We start from the raw sequence: 18,864 nt of genomic DNA, 5'->3' as shown, positions 1-18,864 counted from the left end.
CGCTTCCGGGCCGCGCGGCACGCCGGGATGCGGGAGGACACCCCCCCCCCCCCGGCACCGGCTCTAGGGGCGGGGCCTGAATGGGGGCGGGGCTTGATGGGGCGGGGGTCTCCCGGGGGCGGGGTTTCCACCGAGGGGAGGCGGGGCCTGCCGCCCGGCGGTGCGGGGCACGTCCCGGCGGCGGGGGCGGGAGCGGCAGCGGCGGGGCCGGTCCGTGCCGTGCCGTGCCGTGCTGTGCTGTTCCGTGCCGTGCCGTGCCGTGCCGTGCCGTGCCGTGCCGTGCCGAGCTGTGCCGGTCCGTGCCGAGCCGGACCCTCCCGCCGCCAGGCCTGCTGTTGACAAGCGGCGGCGGGAGGCAGCGCGGCGGCGGTCGTCCTCATGTGGCGGACGCTGGCCCTCGCCTCCGCCTTCTTCCCGGGGCTCTTCGCCCTCTGCATCCGGTTGCTGCGCTGGGCCGCCCCGGGATGGAGCCTCAAGGACCGCATCCTCCTCAGCGGCAGGTACGGGCGGGATCGGCGGGAGGGGACCCGGACCGCGGCGGGCCGCCACCGCCACCGGTACCCATCGCGGCGGGCTGGGACCGGGACCGGGACCGGGAGCGGGAGCGGGAGCGGGACCGGGACCGGGAGCGGGAGCGGGAGCGGGAGCGATCCGGACGGGCCGTGAGCACCGAGCCCCGGGGGCTGGGAGCCTGCGGCCGCGGGGCGACTGGAGCCCCGCAGTCCCGAGCCCGGAGCCCGCTGGGGAGCCGAGCCGGGCCCGGCGGCAGGCACAGCCCCCCAGGCGCGGGCAGCCCCCCCGGCCCTGCCCGCCCGTACCCCCCCGCCCCGCGCCGTGGCAGGTACCCGTCCGCGGAGCGGGGATGCTCCGGCGCACCCCTCCCTCTGCCCGCGGGGAACCGGGCAGGGTTACCGCTGGGCCACGGGGGTGGAAGGGTGGGGACCCGGAGACACCCCCCCGCCGTGGCCCCGGGGGGCAGCGCCTGGCACGGCCGCCCCGGCCGCGTCCCCAGAGCTCCTCCTCGCCGCGGCGAAGCTTTCGGGGGGTGCAGGGAGGAGGCACTGGAGTGCCAACAGCTCTCCCGGAGCAACCGCGCCGCGGCCACCACCCCTGCTCCTCGGCCCTGCTGGGGTGACATTTGGGGTGACCCGTTTCCTCTCTCTTGGTTTCAGGTTGGTGTCAACGGTCCAAGCCACGATGGCCACGGTGTCGGGGATCACGGTTGTCCTTAACTGCAAGGACGTGGTGTACGACAGGTAATCCCGGCCGAGAGCCTTGCCGTCCCGTGAGGAGCACGCGGACGCTGTGCCCGGCTCGCGGCTGGAGTATTTTACGCCAAAGGCTCACACCTACAAAGGGGAGAGGAAAACTGGTTTCACGTTCCTCTTCCCTCCGCCTTGGGTGAAGCGTTGGCCGATGTGCTGGCCGTACACCCCCGGAAAGGCGCTGCCTTGTTCGCTGCGCTCAGACCTGGGGCTGCTCTGCCAGCGCGGAGGGTCTTCTCCTGAGGATGGGCTGTAACATGGGCCCACAGACGAGCAAAAAAATAAAGACATCATCACTTCTAAAGGGGTAGGGAGTTTCCTTGCTGGAAGTTGAAATTGCTAACAAGTCAAGCAGACCTAGTGAGAACTGGTTTTAGAGGTGCATTGCCTTCTCTGTGCCAAATGGATTCTGAAGGAGTCCAGAAATGAGCAAAATCAGTATGGAGTTTGCTCTGAAGGAAAATCACATCGCCTTGTCCTCAGTGATCCGAGATAAACCGCCCCAGAAGTGGCTCTCGGCAGGACTGATAGCGCAATCTGGGTCAGAAGGCTTAAAATCAGAGCTATTACCCAGAATAGCAGAGAAAATTGTAGGAGGGAAGAATATAATTATGCTGAGCTGGAATTTGACCCTCGCACACCAGATTTTAGGGGAGTTTAAGCAGGGCTGTCCTCTCAGCCATTGCAGTCTTGCCTTTAGTACACAGATGTGAAATGTCTTGCCTTGCTCTGGATAGTGAGATCTACCCAAATTGCTCAGTCCCGCTTAACCCAGGCAGTCTAATGAGTTACCTTTTTGCTCTAAAATAAAATATCTGCTGTATAGATAGGTCAGATAAATCCCAGACCCACACAGATGGAAGGCTCTGCCGGCAACCCTCCTTCTCCCCCGGGCTGTGTGCTTGCCCGGGTGCTCTCAAGGCCAGCAGCGCCATGCGAACACTTTGTGGTCAGAGACCTAGATTTTCTTTGATTCTGGAGGAAATACAGCCTGCTGCTCAGCAGGGAAGGTCTTGGAGAATGACAGCAAGACAGAGAGCCAGGAAGCATCACAAAGGTTGCAGTAAAATTTGCCAATTTATTTACACAGGCAGACAATCATTATATTGCTGGCACTATAATTGCCCTCCAAAGCCCTGGGCGAGTTTTGCAAACACAATAGCCGGTCACTTCCCCTCCCTGCTTTACATCACTTACATCTTTCTATCAGAAATAGGAACGCATGCAACAACATTGTTCTTGAGACGGCAGGAGAGCAACCCAGATTTATTTGGGCCCCAAGCTACATTTTTTTATTTTTTTTTTAATCAATATGATTTCACTCAGCAGTTTTTAAGGAGCCCAGTCGCCCTGCAGAGCAAGGCTTGCTGCTGCCCGGGTTGTGCAACCAGGCTTCCAACATGCTTTGGGAACAGGCAGCTGCCTGCAATTATTTCCCAACAGACAAACATCTCACAGGGGTTTATTGCCTATATTAAATATTTTGCACTTCACTCTCCGAAGTCCAGGCCAGGCATCCCTAATTAACCCTGAGGTCTCCAGGTGCTTTCCAAACGCTCCCCAGGTTCGGCAGCCAGCCAAAGCAGTGCGGCAGGCAGCAGGGACACAGTCCTGGAGCGTTTCTCCTACCAAGCATCAGCTCCGGGTGTCCCAGGGCTTAGGGGAGAAGATTACCTGCTGCAAAGGTGTCGGATTAGTGCTGGATCCCAAGCGGTGCCGTGCCCCCCGCCCGCACGGCAAACACCTGGCTGTAGGGCTAATCAAGATCCTCCCGTTAGCGCCGTGTTTGTGCTTGGCTGGGCCGAGCTCGGCGCCTGGCACGGCCAAGCGTGAAGCGGGGGCAGCGCCGAGGAGGCGTCCTCCACACGTACCAGGTACCTTTTCTCTGCTGAGCCAAATCAAGTTAAATTTCGACACACCTCATCTTACTGTCAGCTTCAAAATCCGCTGCTTCCATTTCAGACCTAAAGACTCTCTTCCACCTTTTAGAGCATCGCGAGGTGCCCGGAGCCATTGCGATGCCTCTGTGTGTGCTGCTCCTCCCCTAGGCACTGGCTGGCCGTGGAGTACATCTGGGTCCTCGTTCCCTACATGACCTACGACATTTACGTCATGTACCTCTGTCACTGGCACAAGAGCTGGGACAAGGGAGTCGTGGAGAAGAAGCACTCGCTGGCCAGCGTGCGGAGCTTCCTCCTGCAGGAGCGGCTGATGGTGACCCACCACCTCTTCATCCTTGTCGTGCTCACCCCCATCACCCAGGTAAGGGCTGGGCACGGCCGCTGTGAAACCCAGCCCGCGAGGAGCCCCGCATGGCTGCAAGGGCTTGCAATCGAGGCAGTCGAGGCCACGTCTGGCAAAGCATCTCTGCCGGTCAGGAGCCCCTGACTCCCTGGAGATGCTTGGTGTTAGCTCCCGGCCACCTCTCTGGCAGGGCCCCGTGCTGACTGCTGGCTTTATTTGCAGCACTTCAGGGGAGAGCTGGGGGACTTCTTCGTGGGCTGCATCTTCACAGCAGAGCTGAGCACACCTTTCGTATCGCTGGGCAAAATCCTCATGCAGGTAGGTGAGGAAGGATGGGGCTCAGGTCTGGGAACCCCACAGCAGCTCGTACCCTTTCCCTGCCCCAGGCTGCCCTTCTCCATCAGCCGCTGCTCATGCAGCAGCTGGGCTGCGGGTCTCGGAGGGGCACAGCCCCACAGCTGTAACCCCAAGCTCCCCCACAGTGCTGCTCTCCTCCCTGCCTCCTGTTAGGTTCCCATCCCTTTCCCCAATAAGCACCATGCCCAGGGGCAACCCCAAACTGGGGGCTGTGCTGGTGCTGCCCCCTCCTGTCTGTACCTCCCCCCTGCACCACGCTCCCTCCTGCCCCAGCCCTCTCCCCCCACGCCTCCCTTCCTCCTCCATCCCTTCCCACCCTGCTTTCCTGCTCCTTCCAAAATGCTCCCCCCATCCGCGCCTGCCGGGTGCTCGGCTCCATGCTCCCAGCACAGCCAGTGCCGGAGGAACGATGGGGTGCTGCTCACCCAGCGCTCACCCCACGTTCGCCTTCTTCCTTCCCCAGCTCAAAATGCAGGACACGCTCCTGCACAAGGTGAACGGGATCCTCATCCTGGTGACCTTCTTCCTCTGCCGTATTCTCCTCTTCCCCTTCATGTACGCAGCCTACGCCAGGCAGGTGGGAATCCCCGTTTACATGGTGCCTTTCCGCATCCCCCTGCACTGCAACATAGCCAACGCCTCCCTCATCGCCCCCCAGCTCTACTGGTTCAGGCTCATCTGCCGCAAAGCCGCCCGACTCTACGGCAGCTCACCCGCTGACAAAAGCAGATAGCGGCGGGCAGCGGCAGGCCAGCGCGGGGGCTGGAAAAAGGTCAGCCCCCACTCTGGCTCTTCCACCTCCTTCAGTGCCAGCGCTGCAGGGACCATCGTGGAAGCAGAGCGGCAGAAGCAGCGATGCCACCGGGCTGTTTTAGCTGGAAGCAGCCTCCCCGTCTCCACCGCCGTGGCCGGCAGCACCAGCCGGGGCTAGGAAGGCTTCCCACGCCACTCCAGTGCCTTGTGTCCTCCCAGCCCTGGGAGCCGGGGCAGGAGGCAGCGAGGAGGAGGTCTGCCCATAAGCATGACATTCCTTCTGGGATTCAACGCTGCAACACTGAACTAAGTTACAGGAGAGGGGTTTGTTACAAACACCCCCCCGCGTCTTTCAGGGCTGACACCAGACACCGGCACTGAGCTTGGCAAGGCATGAAGGAGCCTGCAGCCCGGAGGCGGCAGCGGAGGCGATGCTGGAGCGTGCCCAGCCCCACGCAGCAGCGCTGGGGACTGGGGCAGACGCGTGCCGGACCTGCCACAGCCCCGACTCGCTCCTCCGGCTCTGGTTTACAGTCTCCAGCTGAGAGCAGAGCCAGGCCCCGGGACTGCAGCACGGTTCTGCACAGCCTGTTCCTGACCTTCATCGACTTCTCATCTATGCTACTGCCGCGTTCAGCCTCTCACCTCCCACTGCTGCTGGGCTCAAATTCATTTAAGACTTCACTTAACCCAAAGGTGCTTTTCACTACAACTGTCTGGTGTCTGTGGCCGACAGTCCCAGGGAGGGCGGCTCCAGTGTCTCCAGCAGGCTGGAGGGGAGAGAAGCTCACACCAGGACAGAGGAACGGGTACGCTGTCTCAGAGCAATGCTAGCAGGGCAGAGCACCCACGGCTGAAGGGCAAGATGGGGACAGGAGACTGCTGAAGTCCCTGTCTCTGGGCACTACGCAGAGCCCTTTGGTGGCGAGGGATGCAACTTTCAACCCCCTCCCCTAACTGCGGTTGCTTTTATCTGCCCGCATCCCTGCGGTGGGCATTTGAAAGCCCGACTGGCACACCCTGCCCTGCTCTCCCTCCAGCTGACACCAGCAGCCCTGGCAGCACCCCGTGGGTACCGGTACAGCCTGAACTCCGGTCGTACGATCCGTCCCTCCTGCCCCATCCCACTCCCCCGCGAGGTGAGATCTGCCAGGGGCTGGCAGGGAGGGACCTGGGTCAGTGCAGGAGGAACCAGCAACCCCAGAGCAGGGCGCTGAGCTGTGTCCTTCACCAGTTCCGCCCATGTCCACGTTCAGTCACAACAAAATGAGTTGTGACTCATTTGTGACTCACGAGCCCTGCACCGTGGGGTTCGCCAGCCGTGCGGCTGCGTGCAAGTCAGACAGCAGCGGTTCAGTTCCTTCCCTGCAGCCAGGGCAGCCACCTCCCTCCCCGCAGCCTCCCGCGCTTGCCTGGGGGGCCCCTGCTCCGGGGGAGGTACCGCTCCAGCGTGGCCCCAGCAGCCCCCGACCCGTGCCCGGAGACCTGTGGCCACTCTGTGCCTTTCATTCTGTCCAAAAAACAACGGCTGAGCTCTGGGAGAGCTGGTTCTTTTGGGTGTCCGATCTTGTCCCAGCCACGGCTGTATTCTGGGAAGAGTAAAATAAAGGGCCTCTTCCAACATGCGGTCGGTTATTGCAGAAACACTACTGTTACATTAACGATTGAGACCAGCTGGTGTTATAAACTGCTTGCAACCTGTTACAGATGTTTGTATCTCGCTGTTTTCATTGCAAATAACGTGCCTTATGTAAGGACAAAAAAAAAAAAAAGCCAGTGAGGCATCTCAGTTTGCACTAACACTGCCCTATTTACTATCAGGAGACCAATAAAGATGTCCTTTCTGAGTCACGCCACTGGATGTCTCTCCCACGTGCCGCTCATTTCTGGGTGGGGGGTGTTAACACATGGGATTACCGCTGCACCCCCACCTCCGGGCAGGAGCAACACACAAACACACACGTATTTTCAAAGGTTCCTGCCCATCCTGAACTCACCCGACTCGCTTCCCGGCCTCCGGCAGCATGCGGCAAACCCAGCAATCCGCTCAGGACTAGGAGAGGGCCAGCGGCAGGGGCGCCGCAGGGGAATGATTTCCCCGACGCCGGAGGCTGCCGGGCCCTTTCTGTAAATCCAGACTGCCAGCAGGCAAGGCTGGAGCCATGGGAGAGGCAGCTCGGCTCAGGAACAGCTGTGCCCACAGCTATTCCTGCTGGAAAATTGGAGTGGTTGTTCCTACCCATCTTTACAGGGCCCCTTCACTGCTTAGGCAGGCTGGAAGAAAATACAGCAGGGGTGAAATAAGTTCAAAAGAGAAAAACAGACAGGGTTTATTACAGATCTTACGACTTCCCATGTAAGGGGTCCCCTGAGGCAGGGTCAGTGCTCTCCTCCATCGCCTTCTCCAGCTTCTCAAGCCAGCTCCCCGGCCGAGTGGGCTCCCAGCTTGCTGAGCTTCTGCAGCAGGGTGCCGCGCAGCACCTCGTCACTGACATTGTCCGTGATGGACTCCAGGAAGTGCCTCTCGTTGGCTCTCCGCAGCGCGTTGCTGGGAGACGTATCGGCGCTGCTGAACGTCTCGTACTGCGAGAGGATCTCCAACGCCACCACCACCAGCGGCTCGCTGCAGCCCTTGTCCGGCAGCATGGCAGCGACGTGCAGCAGGTGGCAGAACATCTGGATGCAGATGAAGGACACCTCCTGCGCGGAGGTCCTGTCCTCGGTGGGGTGCGAAGGGGGTCCCGCGGCGCTCTTGACGGAGCCCAGCAGGTCCGTCAGGCTGCCGCAGTACAGCTGGACCACGTGGAGCCAAGCCTCTGCCGGCAGCCAGGTGGAACAGCTGGAGCTGCAGAGGAGCTGGAAGCCCCGCAGGAAGAGCACGGAGAACTGGAGGTAGCAGGCAAACGGCCGGAGGTTGAGCAAGGGCATGTATTGCACATACTCCAGCGTGTATGGCACGTGCAGGACTTGCCTCTGCAGCAGGTTTTCAACCACGTGCATGAGCCTCTTCCATTCGCTGTGGCTGCACCAAGGGAGGACCTGAATGAGGGCCACCAGGAACCCTTTGCTGAAAAGATTCACTTCTTCAGGGTTGTCCACGTTAACCGTGAGGAGCGTCAGCATTGTCTCCCTGAGCGCTGTGGACACACAGCAGCACTCCATCCATGCCAGGAGCCCACTGCCTGGTCCATAAGCTGGCAAAGGCTGGGATGTCCACTCGTCCTCCGGAAGCGTGCAGATCTCAAACAGCGTTGCCGGAACCTCGTTCTTGAAGTGGTCTCCATAAAGCTTCTTCAGCCGGAGGCCGATGGTCCAGTCCAGTGACACCACCTTCCTGTGAAGCCAAGCCAGCGACTGGACCCACAGCTCAGGGGAGGGGGCGGTTTCTGGTCGTACCACCTCACAGAGCTGGCAGAGGATGTTCAGTACCAGGTCTTTGGTCTCCAGCGAAGGGAAGAGCTGGTCCCTGGGCTGATGCCAGTACTTTGTGTAACCATCCAGAAGCTTGCAGAGGCTGACGAGAAGCGGGAATGGGTGGCAGGACTTGATCCAGTGCTCTTCTGAACAGGATGGTATCCCCAAAGCCTTACTGAGGATCTGCAGGCTCAGCTCAATTTGAGCAGAGTCTGATTTCAAATAGGGAAGGACAAAGGCTTTGGTCACCTCTGCGGGTGACACCAGCGGGGCGGCTGAGCTTGGCTGCATGAGAAAGGCCAGGAACTCGAGGAACTGCTCCTCTTCCCTCGCAGTGGAAAGCCTCCCCCATACTGCCTCCTCCAGACACCTCACCACCAGGCTGCGTGGCCTGCCCGGATCATCGTGGGTCTCCAGGAAGCTCAGCGCTGGGAAGGAGCAGAGGATTTGCGCAAGGAAGTGGTGTACTCCTAGGTTGACTACAGCAAGATTACAAACCCGCTTCACTGTGGCCTCGGGGTACAGCAGCGTGAGCCTGGCCACAGAAGCCACAGCCCTTGTCAGGCCTTCATCAGACACGCTCTTTGTGATTTGGTTGAAAGTCACATTCAGATCCTCCTGGAACCCCTCCATGACAACCTGCAAGTTCAGGGACAGACCTGATCCGCCCCAGGATGCCAGAACACCGGAGATCACTTTGTTTTTGTCGGTTAACAAAAGCTCAGTGTAACACTCCACGATGGCTTTGGTCACTCGCATCTGCAGCTCTTGGGCCTCCTTGTCTTGGTGGAACGTGGCAAAGTTCACCAGCGTTTCCAGCAATTTCAAAACTAGCTCTGGTTTCTGGAAGAGAGCTTTGTTTTTCACAAGGCAGTCAACCCAGTCCTTCGAAAAGGCCCAGGTTTTTTCAGATGCAAAAACGGAGCACATCTCCACGTGCCGGTCCCACTTTTGCTCAATGATTATCATGGCAACTGAAGACACAAGGCTGGTGTCCAAATCCTTGATCTTCAGGCTGGCACTGATCTCCTGGAGAAAGTCCTTGGTGATCTGCGTCAGCTCTAACGCTACACGTGCCTCGTCCTCACCCAGGTCTCTAGTCTCCGAGAAGCAAACCAGGTTCTTCCCAAAGGTGGTAAGAATGTCCAGGAGCCGGTAGCTCTCAAAACAGAGCTCCTCAGAGCTGTTCAGGGTGCCCTGCAGCTCCTCTCCCCAGGCATGCAACAAGCTGCAGAGAAAGTCCAAGCCAAAAAAGAGCTCCTCACGAGAGAGCTTGGCCGTGGACAAGAGGCTCATGCTTCTCTCTGCTTCCTTCACCTTCTCGCCCAGCCCCCTGTGGTGGAACTGGCTTTCAGCGTCGCTGGTCCAGAGGCTGACCACAGAGCTGACCTTGTCCAGGTACTCGGCGACAGGGAGGGGGCTGCCCTCTGGCTCCAGCTCGGTGCACACGGTCAGCAGCTCCAGCAGGTTGGCCAAAGCATAGCACCTCATGCGCGGCAGGGCGATGCTCCTGTAGGTTTGCTTCAGCCCCTCGATCAGGACCACGAGCAGGCTGGTGGCAGCAGGAGGGTCACTCCGTGAGCCAGGGTCACCCTTGAACCTCTTCGGGGGCTGGAGACCATCGTCCAGAGAGGACTCACTCCCATGCTGACGTACGAGAGCGCTGAACATAGAGACTGTTGCGTCTTCCTGCCCCTCCTTGTGTTTCATCACCTCCCACCACACGTCCAAGAAGAACCTGATGTCCGACGGGGACGTCTCACTGGCGATGTACTCCACCAAGCGCTCCAGCTCGCTCCGGCACACGTCCTGGGGCAGCGCCAGCAGCAGCTGCACGAAGAGCCGAGGCGCACCGAGGGCCTTGACCAGCTCGAAGAGGATGGTGTGGTTAACGTCGGGGATCATCCTGCCCACGGAGAAGAAGCTGTCCTCCTTCCATTCCTGGTCCAGCGAGGCGGCCGGCGGGCCCGGCAGCAGGAGTTTAGCCCAGACGATGGCCACAGCCTCCTTCTTCCAGCGGCTGTGCTGCAGCGGCGACGGGCAGCGAGCCCCGATCTCCCCCAGGGCGTCGGTGATGGGGGGCCCCACGCGTGGCCAGTCGGCTTTGCGCAGCTCCCGCAGCGGCCGCGGCTGGGTCAGCCGGGCGGCCAGCAGGAACCCGCCGTGCAGGATGGCCGTCTCCTCGCACACGCCCCACGGCCCTGCGCGGAGACACCGTTACCCGGGCCCGGCCCCGCCCGCCCTCCCCGCCCCGAACCCCGGCCCCGCTCCCCCCACCCGCTCCCGCTCCCGCACCCACCGGGCTCCATGGCGGCGGCGTGGCCGACCCGCGCGTGGCGCGCTCTGACATCAGCGCGGGCAAGCCCCGCCCCGCCCGCAGCGCCCCCTGGCGGCCCGGCGGTGGCGCCGCCTGCCCGCCGCTCCCGGCCCTTCCCGGGATTTATTTGCGCGCACGAAAACCGGGAGCCCAGTTAAAAGGGAGAGGAACTTCGGCGCGGCGCCGTGCCGGGCATGCGGAAGACACGCTCTCAAACCGTCCTCCCCAATTGCTTTTATTCGTTTAAAGGCCACACCGGCAAGCGGCAGCGCCAGTTTCAGGGGTGCGGTGTACGCGTGACATTTTTAACTCAACCGGTACACGATTCAAAAATCGCCACTGAACTTGCATCAAAAAGCTCAAGCAACAACATCACAGCGAGGAATTTTTCCTTTTTAAACTCAGAATATTCACTACAAGCGCCGATGTGCCTCGGTGACAGCTAACGCTGCTGATTTTGCCTGCTTTTCTCCGTGAAACTTGATGAAAACCTTAACCAAGAAAGATTACAAACCAGGCAGTGTGCCTGACGTGGACAATGCTGGTAACTACTCCCTGTATTCCCAGCCCTTATTCTGTTGGAATGAAGTCGCTCTGCTTTTGCTACTGGAATAAACCCTGAACTGTTACTTCTAAAGGCAATTTCTCATCAAAAGCTAATTGCAGAACCACGATATACTTATAGCAAGTTGCCTTCCGGCACCTCAGCAGACAGCGCAGCGCTGCTCCACGTCCTGAAGCACAGGCCCTGCTCCCGCCTGGAATGTGGAAGGCTCCATGAGCTGCCATAAGGAGATGGGTAAGCTTACCAAGCAGGAGCTTGGTAAGGGGCAGAAACCACCACATCAATAACGTGACCCCAGTGAGAAACGCATCACGGGCTTCTCAAGTGAAGATTTCACCTCGAAAGCTGGGGAAACATCTTGGAATGAAAACAGGGTTTGTTTCAGACTAGAATATTCACATACTTTAGCAAGATTAATTTCTCTGTTCCCAATAAACAGGCAGTCACTACGACAGCTGAACTGCTTGAGTTCTCCGTACACAGCCCTTCCCTTCAGTCTGACACTTCATCACGGAAGCGGGGTACTCACGATACTCAAGGACACAGCAACCTGAAAACCTTTTCTCTAATCTGCAAATCCAGGCTGGCTAAAGCCACTTAGTTAGAAAATCAGATATCGTAACGAATCTAGCAAGCTCTTTTTCAAGTATAACACCACCACAGAAATGTGAGGTTTTCCTCTTAACTGATGGCCCCTGGTTTTGAAGCCACGTGCTCAACCTGCTCCTTACCGAACAGCCTAATTTTTTTGAAGGAGAACATGCTATTTGCTTGAAAGGAGAGAGCAGAAGTAAGAGACACAAGCTTAAATCAAACAAATCCACCAGCACGGGACATTACTATGCCCTCTTACTGGAAGGGGTAATGCAACACGTTACATAGGATTGGCATTTTTCTGACGAAAACCAAGGCATGAATGAGCAGTCCAGGCCTTTTCTCCAGCTAAGCAGAAGCCTTCTTCATTTTTTGCGCAGCAAACCATTTGTCACTGTTGTCCGCCGCCATGGCCTGCACAAAGAAAAGCGTTAACGTGTTCAGAACAGCAGCTGAGTTGCCAGACGCCCGGCTGCTCGCGCTCACCAGCCTCTCCCACAAGTCCGGATTGATCCCAAGGACACTTTCTAATTTGGAGGAAAGCTATTCTAAGGGGTAATATTTTTACATACTAGTAAGGAAAACAGACACTGAAAACCAAGCGTTCTCTGCTGCAGGAAATAAATAGATGATCTCGTAATACAAGAGCAAAACAGGATGGTTTAAACACGGCCTTCCCACATAGCTCACGCTTGTACCAGAGCCCCTCTGCCTCAGGAGGATGTCCAGCTGCGCTGACATTACTGCAGCTCAAAAATAATTTTCTGTAGCAACTCGCACCAAAGCGTTGTTGACGTGTCCAACAAGACACACCACCACCCGGCTGCCCCAAGAGCGAGGCTGGAAAACTCTAGCCAGGACACCAAGTGAACTTTAGGAACTGATTTGTTTTCCTTAGCAAGGCTGTACAATTTGCTTCTCAGAAAAACTCCACATGGAACAAAAATTAGATTCTACAGGTATCTATAATCAGAAGGAAAAAACAACGTGCAGACAGCATGACTTACATCATCTAACAACTTGTCACCGTTAGGGTCCACCTTGGACAGATCTCTAAATGCTTCATCTCCCACAAAACAGATTTCATGGCCATCCTAAACCAAATTTAAGAGCAGGTAAGTTAGATAAAAGACAGAGAGAAATTTAAATTAAATTTAATCACTATTTCCAATATTACTCACAGGATCAGCCAAAATAATCACTTGCACTGTGGCTTTGCCAGGTGTGTCCAAGCTAACCAGAGGTGTTAAAATTTTCTGATTCTCCTTTTTCATCAGTGCTTCAATGTTTGGCAACTTAAAAGGAAATAAAGAAAAATCAACCCCAGTCAGATGAAGATCAGATGCATTCGGGTTGTTCTCATTCACAGTTCCCCATTATCCACAACTCCATTACATTCCCACTGTGAGAAATAAAAACGAAGTATCTGCTCAGTATTATTTTGTTGACATCTGAGATATTTTGGTAATACTAGAAATTACCCAGAGCTGACTCATGGGAGGTTAATGAAAGGGGTAAGGGAAACGTGATCGTTACCTCTTCCTTTGCACAGGAGAAGGCAATCCGCCCAAACGCTGTCCCGTGATCCACTGCTCCTCCAACAGTCTTCAACTCCAACTTACACTGAAAGAGGTAAAAAAGAAAGCCTGACTTGCAAGGACACTGTTCTCAGTGCTACCTTCGCTCCAGCTTTTCACTGATGCGGATGATTTCAAAATCACCCATACATATATTTCCCAACAAGCTAGAATTGCCAGAGCAAACCACAGCTTTATTTTTAAAAAATACAGTTAAGTGTATGCAAGCTTTAATTTAAATGCACAGAATTAAGTGCACAGTTGCTTTAATTAAGAGCTGCTTTTCCCTTTAAGATTTCGTTCTCACGAACAGGTTTCTATGATGAGATGCAACCCAAAGATCAGAACTGGAAAGTTTTCTAAGGACTGACCTGGTTATCCGCATAGCCTAGCAAAGCCCTTTGTTTTTCCTCATCCTTCTCATATATTTTCATCCCGAGCAAATCAGACCAGTAGTTAACAGACTTCTGCAGATCGGAGACACCCAAGGTTACCTTCAGCACAGGATCTTGAAGATTGCAATAATTCGAAATTAGTTAACAAATATATTGCAGTTTTAAATGCACAGTTTTACATTCTTGAGAAGTAACAAATAACAAAAACATGCTCTGTTTCATAAAATGCCATCAAGACAAACACATAGCCCATTCTAATATCCCACCAGTAAATTTGTTTTGAACACCAGTAAGAGCGAGTGTGTAAGTTTCACCTTGCTTGAGTTGTTCCTTGTCTTCCAAGTAGAATTTGTATCCCCCTGGGGCTTCAGCTTCAAAAATACCCGTTGTCACTTCTTTGAGGGGCCACCCCATCTTCTTAGCATTCCTCACAGCCTGGCTGGACACAAGTGTTATGCCCTAGTGAGAACAGACCAGACACACACAAAATTCACAGGGTGGATGGTGGGCAAGTCCTACCTTTCGACAGTCTGCCTCTACAAATGACCAGAAACAAACGAGATTACTTTTTATAACAGACAGACAATACGATCTCCTGAGGGCCGGGTATCTTGCTCCTATAAAATAAGCTTAACCTTACTGCGCATCCCGCATGTATTTGGAATTAATCCAAATCAATCCAAATCCAGATTAATCTACCCTTCTTTCACACCAAAGGGAAATGAGAAGCAAAAGGAATTTAAAACTCTGATTCAATGCATCGTACAGAAGCAGAAAACCGAGTTCCTAACTGTTCTACCAGGTTAGACAGACATCTACGCAGCTGCTCCCTGACACCCCGCAAACTGGGGGAAGAATATTAGCTCGGGGAAACAACAAGCAGACACATTACATGTGCTCATAGAAGAGACACGAAAACTTCATTGGCTGTCAGCTAGTAAATAACAAAGACATAAGTAATAACAAATAAATGAGTGCTTTCCTACAGCAAGATCCTTCTTAGCTAATCATTCCATGTTAGATCTGCCAGCAAATACCAGCTCTCCTACCCACACGGCAACTGAGTTGGAAGGTGCTCAAGGAAGTGTTTCCTGGATCTTAAGTGAGCACAAAGCTGCTCTAGTTTCTGCTCTTCCAACTTGGAGACAACTACAACAGCAAGAATAAGAAGTGTTTAAGGGACCAAGGAGCATAAAAAAGCAACTGGTACAACCCATATGCTGAAGAGACTCTTAACCATAAAAATAAAAAAGCTTATCTTAAGAAGAAAGATTTTGCTGCTAAGTCTGGTACTTACCAGAAAGTCATTGCCCAGGCGATATTCTCCAATACCGTAATTGTAAGTCAATTCTGCAACAAAGTGATTGTCTTCTGGCCCATAGCCCACCATTGTTTTGCTCCATTTTCCATCATAAGGGCTGGAACATCCATATTTAATTGTTATGAGTATAAGAAATAAACATCAAGAACTCAAGTATTAGTCTTTCAAGAAAGAATTGTCTTTCTAGAGTAAACAAATGGCACAGGTAATCCAGCAACCTCCCACCAAGCAGGAGCTGACCCCCATGAAGAATTCTCATTGCAGCTCAGCACACAGCAGCCAGGCATCCCCCCGTCAACAGTTCTGACCTTGAGCTGTCATTCATGACCACGCGACAAAACCAATTCTACCTCCTTCTTAACAGCCCATGTTTTAAGTGCACAACCTGCTGATTAGCTGCAATTATAGGAGCGCTTTCTTATTGAGAAGTAGAAAAAGTAAGCGGCTAGGCGCCAGATTGTAAGATTTCTTTCATTCGAAAGCGCCTTTTGGGCTACCAAGAGGGATTTTTAACTCAAGAGGCTAGATAGCCCTGTGCCTGTAAAAAACCCAATGTAACTGAACGTAAGTCCAGGGGCGTTTATAAGTAATTTTACGAAGTTCAGTATCAGTCTAGAGGTGTAATGCAGCAATACTTGCGTTTCAGTGTAAACGCCGTACCTACACAAGAAGGCGAGCCGGTGGTTCCAAGGGAAAGACTTCAAACAAAACAAAACCACCCCTATTTTACCTACAAAATAACAATACACGGCTGGCCGCGCCCGGCGGGTGTTTAGTGGGAAGCAAAGGCCTGGGGCGGGCCCACAGGCCGCACTCACCCGTTGCAGCTGGCTTTGCAGCCCTCCTCGAACTCCTCGTGCCTCAGCACCTTAGGGATTAGGCGAGAAGGAGGTCAGCGCGGAGAGGACGCCCTCCCCTGTCACCTCCCCGCTCCCGGCCAGGCTTAACGCGGCGCGGGCGGCCCCGGGGCGGGGGGCGAGGGCCGGGGGGGGGTGGTGGGCCGGGGGGGGTGTGGGCCGAGGGCCGGGGGAGGTGAGGGGAGGGGAGGTGAGGGCCGGGGGAGCGGCCCAGCGGGCACGGAGGGCGGAAAGCGCCGCGCCGGGGGAGCCCCGGGGCCTCCGCGGCTGAGGTGGGCGACGACAGCCCCGCCGCCCCCCACTCACGCTCATGCCCAGCAGCTCGCGGTAGAAGCGCGCGCTCCGGCCGCGGTCGCCCACTTTGAAGACGAAGTGCAGCGCGCGCCGAGCCGCCATGGCGGAGCGATGACGTCGCGTGGCGCGCCCGTCGCGCGGTGGTGACGGTGGAAGATGGCGGCGCTGAGGAAGCTGGCGCCGGGGCTGGGCCGCTGCCTGCTGCGGCCCGGGGAGGCGGCGGCGGTGGGGCGGCGCGGGGTGCGGGCGCTGCGGCGGAGCCCCGTGCGGGTGCTGCCGCCGCAGAAGGAGCGGGGCGCGGCGGCCGAGGCGCAGCAGAGCCCCCGGGAGCGCCCCCCGCCGCCGCCTCTGCCAGCGGTGGAGCGGAGCTCGGCCGGGCCGGGGCTGTGGTACGAGAAGGCGGCGCCCGGTGACAGGAGGCTGGGGTGAGGCGCGGCCCGCGGGCATCACCGCTGCGGGAGGGAGCTGGGCCCCAGCGCTGCCGCGGGGCGGGCGGGCCCGGCCGTGCTCGGGGCTGCCCCGCTCTGAGCCCCCCGTGGAACCCCCCCTGAGCTGCCCGGTGTCCCATCTGCGGAATTTGAGGCCAAATTCCGACATTTGGGGGTGGTGGGTAGAGACTGATCCCCCAACGCCAGTTACAGCTGCCTAAAGATACCGGGGGAGCTTCCGAGGGAGGCTCTCAGCAGCTGGCAAACGTCAGGCTGGAGGTGGTGTTAGCGTCACGGCCCTTTTCTCTGATTAACTGCTCCGCAGAAAAGTGGTGACTATCGCCAAGTCGAAGAAGTTTCGGGATCATCACGGGAAGGTTCTGCTGGAGGGTCACAGGCTGATCAAGGACGCCCTGGAGGCAGGAGCTGTGCTGCGGACTCTCTTCTTCAGCACTGTGGAGCACCTGAAGGAGCTGCCTGAGGCAGAGCTAAAACGAGCCAACTTAGTTAAGGTGAAATTTGAAGACATTAAGAGCTGGTCTGACCTCGTAACTCCTCAGGGGCTTATAGGTAAGTTGCCTTAGAAACAGCCACAACACTGCTCAAAGGAAAACTTATTTCACACTTAGTAAGTGGATAATGACTCTCTCTTCATAACCTTCCCCTAGACGTTCTGGCAATGTGGCAAAAGTGGCATAATTTGAGAGAATTCCCTTTGATTTGGCCTGCTGTGGTGACTGTGAAAGTGGCTCCTGGAGCACACTGAAGGTGCTGCTGCTCATTTTTAAGAGCACGTTGCTCCAGCTCATATGGGAATAGTTCTCCTTGTAAAGTGACAAACTCTTCTCAAACTTCTTTTAAGCCGTGCTTTTCCTAATGCTTTCCCCAGCACCTCTTTAGTGAGATTCAGGCCAACTAAATCAGAGACAGCCCTCTCCTTGGGGTGTGTGAGTCAGAAGCCTGTCAGCACTTTTGTCTCCTCAGGGATCTTTTCCAAGCCCGACCATGCCAAGATGTCTTACCCTGCCGCTCAGCTAACCAGCTCCTTGCCACTGCTCCTCATCTGCGACAATATCCGAGATCCAGGAAATTTGGGGACTATTCTGAGATCTGCAGCGGGAGTAGGCTGTGCGAAAGTGCTGCTCACCAAAGGTAGGAGCCATTCCCTGGGGGAAAAAAGTTTAGTTTGGGGGTAAGGCAGGGAATAAGAGGTGCCTGAAGATGTTGTTCCCAAGAGTTTGTAAGCAGTGCCTAGCCCAGACATGGTTTGCTGTGGGCAGCAGCTACTGAATCCGTCTTGCTCGGAGCTGCTGCACTATCGCTGTTTTTTCCCCTTTCCGTCTCAGGCTGTGTGGATCCATGGGAGCCAAAAGTGCTCCGTGCAGGCATGGGGGCTCACTTCCGTCTGCCCATCATCGCCAACCTGGACTGGGAATCTGTTCCCAGCAACCTTCCTGCCAGTATCCAGGTCTGCGTGGCTGACAACAAAGACCCAGGCACTCAGGCTGACACCATGTCCATGCTGAGGGGAGCTGGCGGGGCTGGCTCTGGTCCTGGCAACCAGAAAGCTCCTATGAAATCCGAACCCAAGGCTGCCCCTGAGCACGAAGATGAGGAGGGGGCGGCAGGTGTCTGTGTCCCAGAGCTGGCCGCGCAGTATTACTACGAGAACTGGACACAGACTCCAGTGGCAGTGGTGATCGGTGGAGAGACCCATGGTCTGAGTCCAGACGCGCTTCACCTCGCAGCCAGCACCGGGGGGAAGAGACTGGTCATTCCCGTGGTGCCAGGCGTGGACAGCTTGAACTCTGCTATTGCTGCTGGCATTGTGCTGTTTGAGGGGAAGAGACAGTTGCTGCAGAGGCACAAGCAGGAAGACGAGAGGCAGAAGTTCCCTGTAGTGGGCTAAACTGCTGAGGTTTGGGTGCTGAAGAAGCATCTCTTCCCTTTGGCATGCTGTAGAGTTAATAAAAGAGCAGCTCGGGCTGTTTGGTTTGCAGTAAATGAGTATTAAACAGCTCTGGCAGTGTTGGAGCTGTGCCTGGATGAGTGCGTGACTCCCAGGCAAGCCTGTGGGAGCTCTGGCCGCAGGGTGATGCTAGTGAGAAGGGAAAAGCCGGCATGTGGGATTGCTGGCAGCCAGCTCCCCGCTGCCCGGCTTTTCTCACTCTCTCACCCAGCAGATCTGGGGAGGCCTCAGATCCCTTGCTGTGGGGTCAGGGCGCAGCTGCTGCAGCAGCGTTTGTGCCAGCTCGACCAGGATGCCGCTGACAATGTGTCCTTCCTCTCGCGTCCCTGGGTTGTGCAGCCTGGATGGTGCTAGTGGTTTTGGGGTCAGAAAGGCCAAATAGCGGCCACCTGAGTGGGTCCTGCCTGTACTTACGCAACCCCCACGCTCTAACAAGTGATGAGAGCAGCACCCCAACCCTGCCGTGGGTGCCCGCCACATGCCAGGCTGGCCCTCGGCCTGGTTGTGGTGTCTG

General features: G+C 56.4%; 4 protein-coding genes across 10 annotated transcripts; 2 read left to right on the top strand and 2 right to left on the bottom strand.

Moving 5' to 3' along the window:
- The first annotated feature begins 378 nt into the window (after positions 1-378).
- TLCD3A (TLC domain containing 3A) lies at positions 379-4,604 on the top strand. Its single transcript, XM_059829262.1, has 5 exons — positions 379-500; positions 1,173-1,256; positions 3,314-3,527; positions 3,732-3,827; positions 4,330-4,604. The coding sequence occupies exons 1-5, from the start codon at positions 379-381 to the stop codon at positions 4,597-4,599; spliced, it is 786 nt and encodes a 261-aa protein (XP_059685245.1). The 3' UTR covers positions 4,600-4,604.
- Positions 4,605-6,970: 2,366 nt separating this feature from the next.
- On the bottom strand, positions 6,971-10,342 carry GEMIN4 (gem nuclear organelle associated protein 4). Its single transcript, XM_059829521.1, has 2 exons — positions 10,333-10,342; positions 6,971-10,234 (listed from the first exon to the last, which is right to left on the bottom strand). Exons 1-2 carry the CDS (start codon positions 10,340-10,342, stop codon positions 7,032-7,034), a joined length of 3,213 nt encoding a protein of 1,070 aa, XP_059685504.1. The 3' UTR covers positions 6,971-7,031.
- Positions 10,343-10,564: 222 nt separating this feature from the next.
- GLOD4 (glyoxalase domain containing 4) lies at positions 10,565-16,055 on the bottom strand. 7 transcript variants are annotated; one of them, XM_059829283.1, is made up of 9 exons: positions 15,966-16,055; positions 15,621-15,670; positions 14,779-14,899; positions 13,796-13,940; positions 13,458-13,594; positions 13,046-13,132; positions 12,691-12,804; positions 12,517-12,603; positions 10,565-11,923 (listed from the first exon to the last, which is right to left on the bottom strand). In XM_059829283.1, exons 1-9 carry the CDS (start codon positions 16,053-16,055, stop codon positions 11,858-11,860), a joined length of 897 nt encoding a protein of 298 aa, XP_059685266.1. In that variant the 3' UTR covers positions 10,565-11,857. The 7 variants fall into 7 exon arrangements, with proteins under 7 accessions (XP_059685266.1, XP_059685268.1, XP_059685269.1 ...); XM_059829285.1 differs by having other exon boundaries at positions 12,517-12,549; XM_059829286.1 differs by having other exon boundaries at positions 12,748-12,804.
- A 54-nt stretch (positions 16,056-16,109) lies between these two features.
- MRM3 (mitochondrial rRNA methyltransferase 3) lies at positions 16,110-18,351 on the top strand. The gene is made up of 4 exons (XM_059829391.1): positions 16,110-16,378; positions 16,707-16,951; positions 17,366-17,533; positions 17,728-18,351. The coding sequence occupies exons 1-4, from the start codon at positions 16,110-16,112 to the stop codon at positions 18,288-18,290; spliced, it is 1,245 nt and encodes a 414-aa protein (XP_059685374.1). The 3' UTR covers positions 18,291-18,351.
- Positions 18,352-18,864: the final 513 nt, after the last annotated feature.

This window comes from Gavia stellata, chromosome 25 (assembly GCF_030936135.1).
Source record: "Gavia stellata isolate bGavSte3 chromosome 25, bGavSte3.hap2, whole genome shotgun sequence".
NCBI classification, from domain to species: Eukaryota; Metazoa; Chordata; class Aves; order Gaviiformes; family Gaviidae; genus Gavia; species Gavia stellata.
Note: the sequence above shows the minus strand (reverse complement) of the source record. Positions and strands in the feature narration are given on the sequence as shown.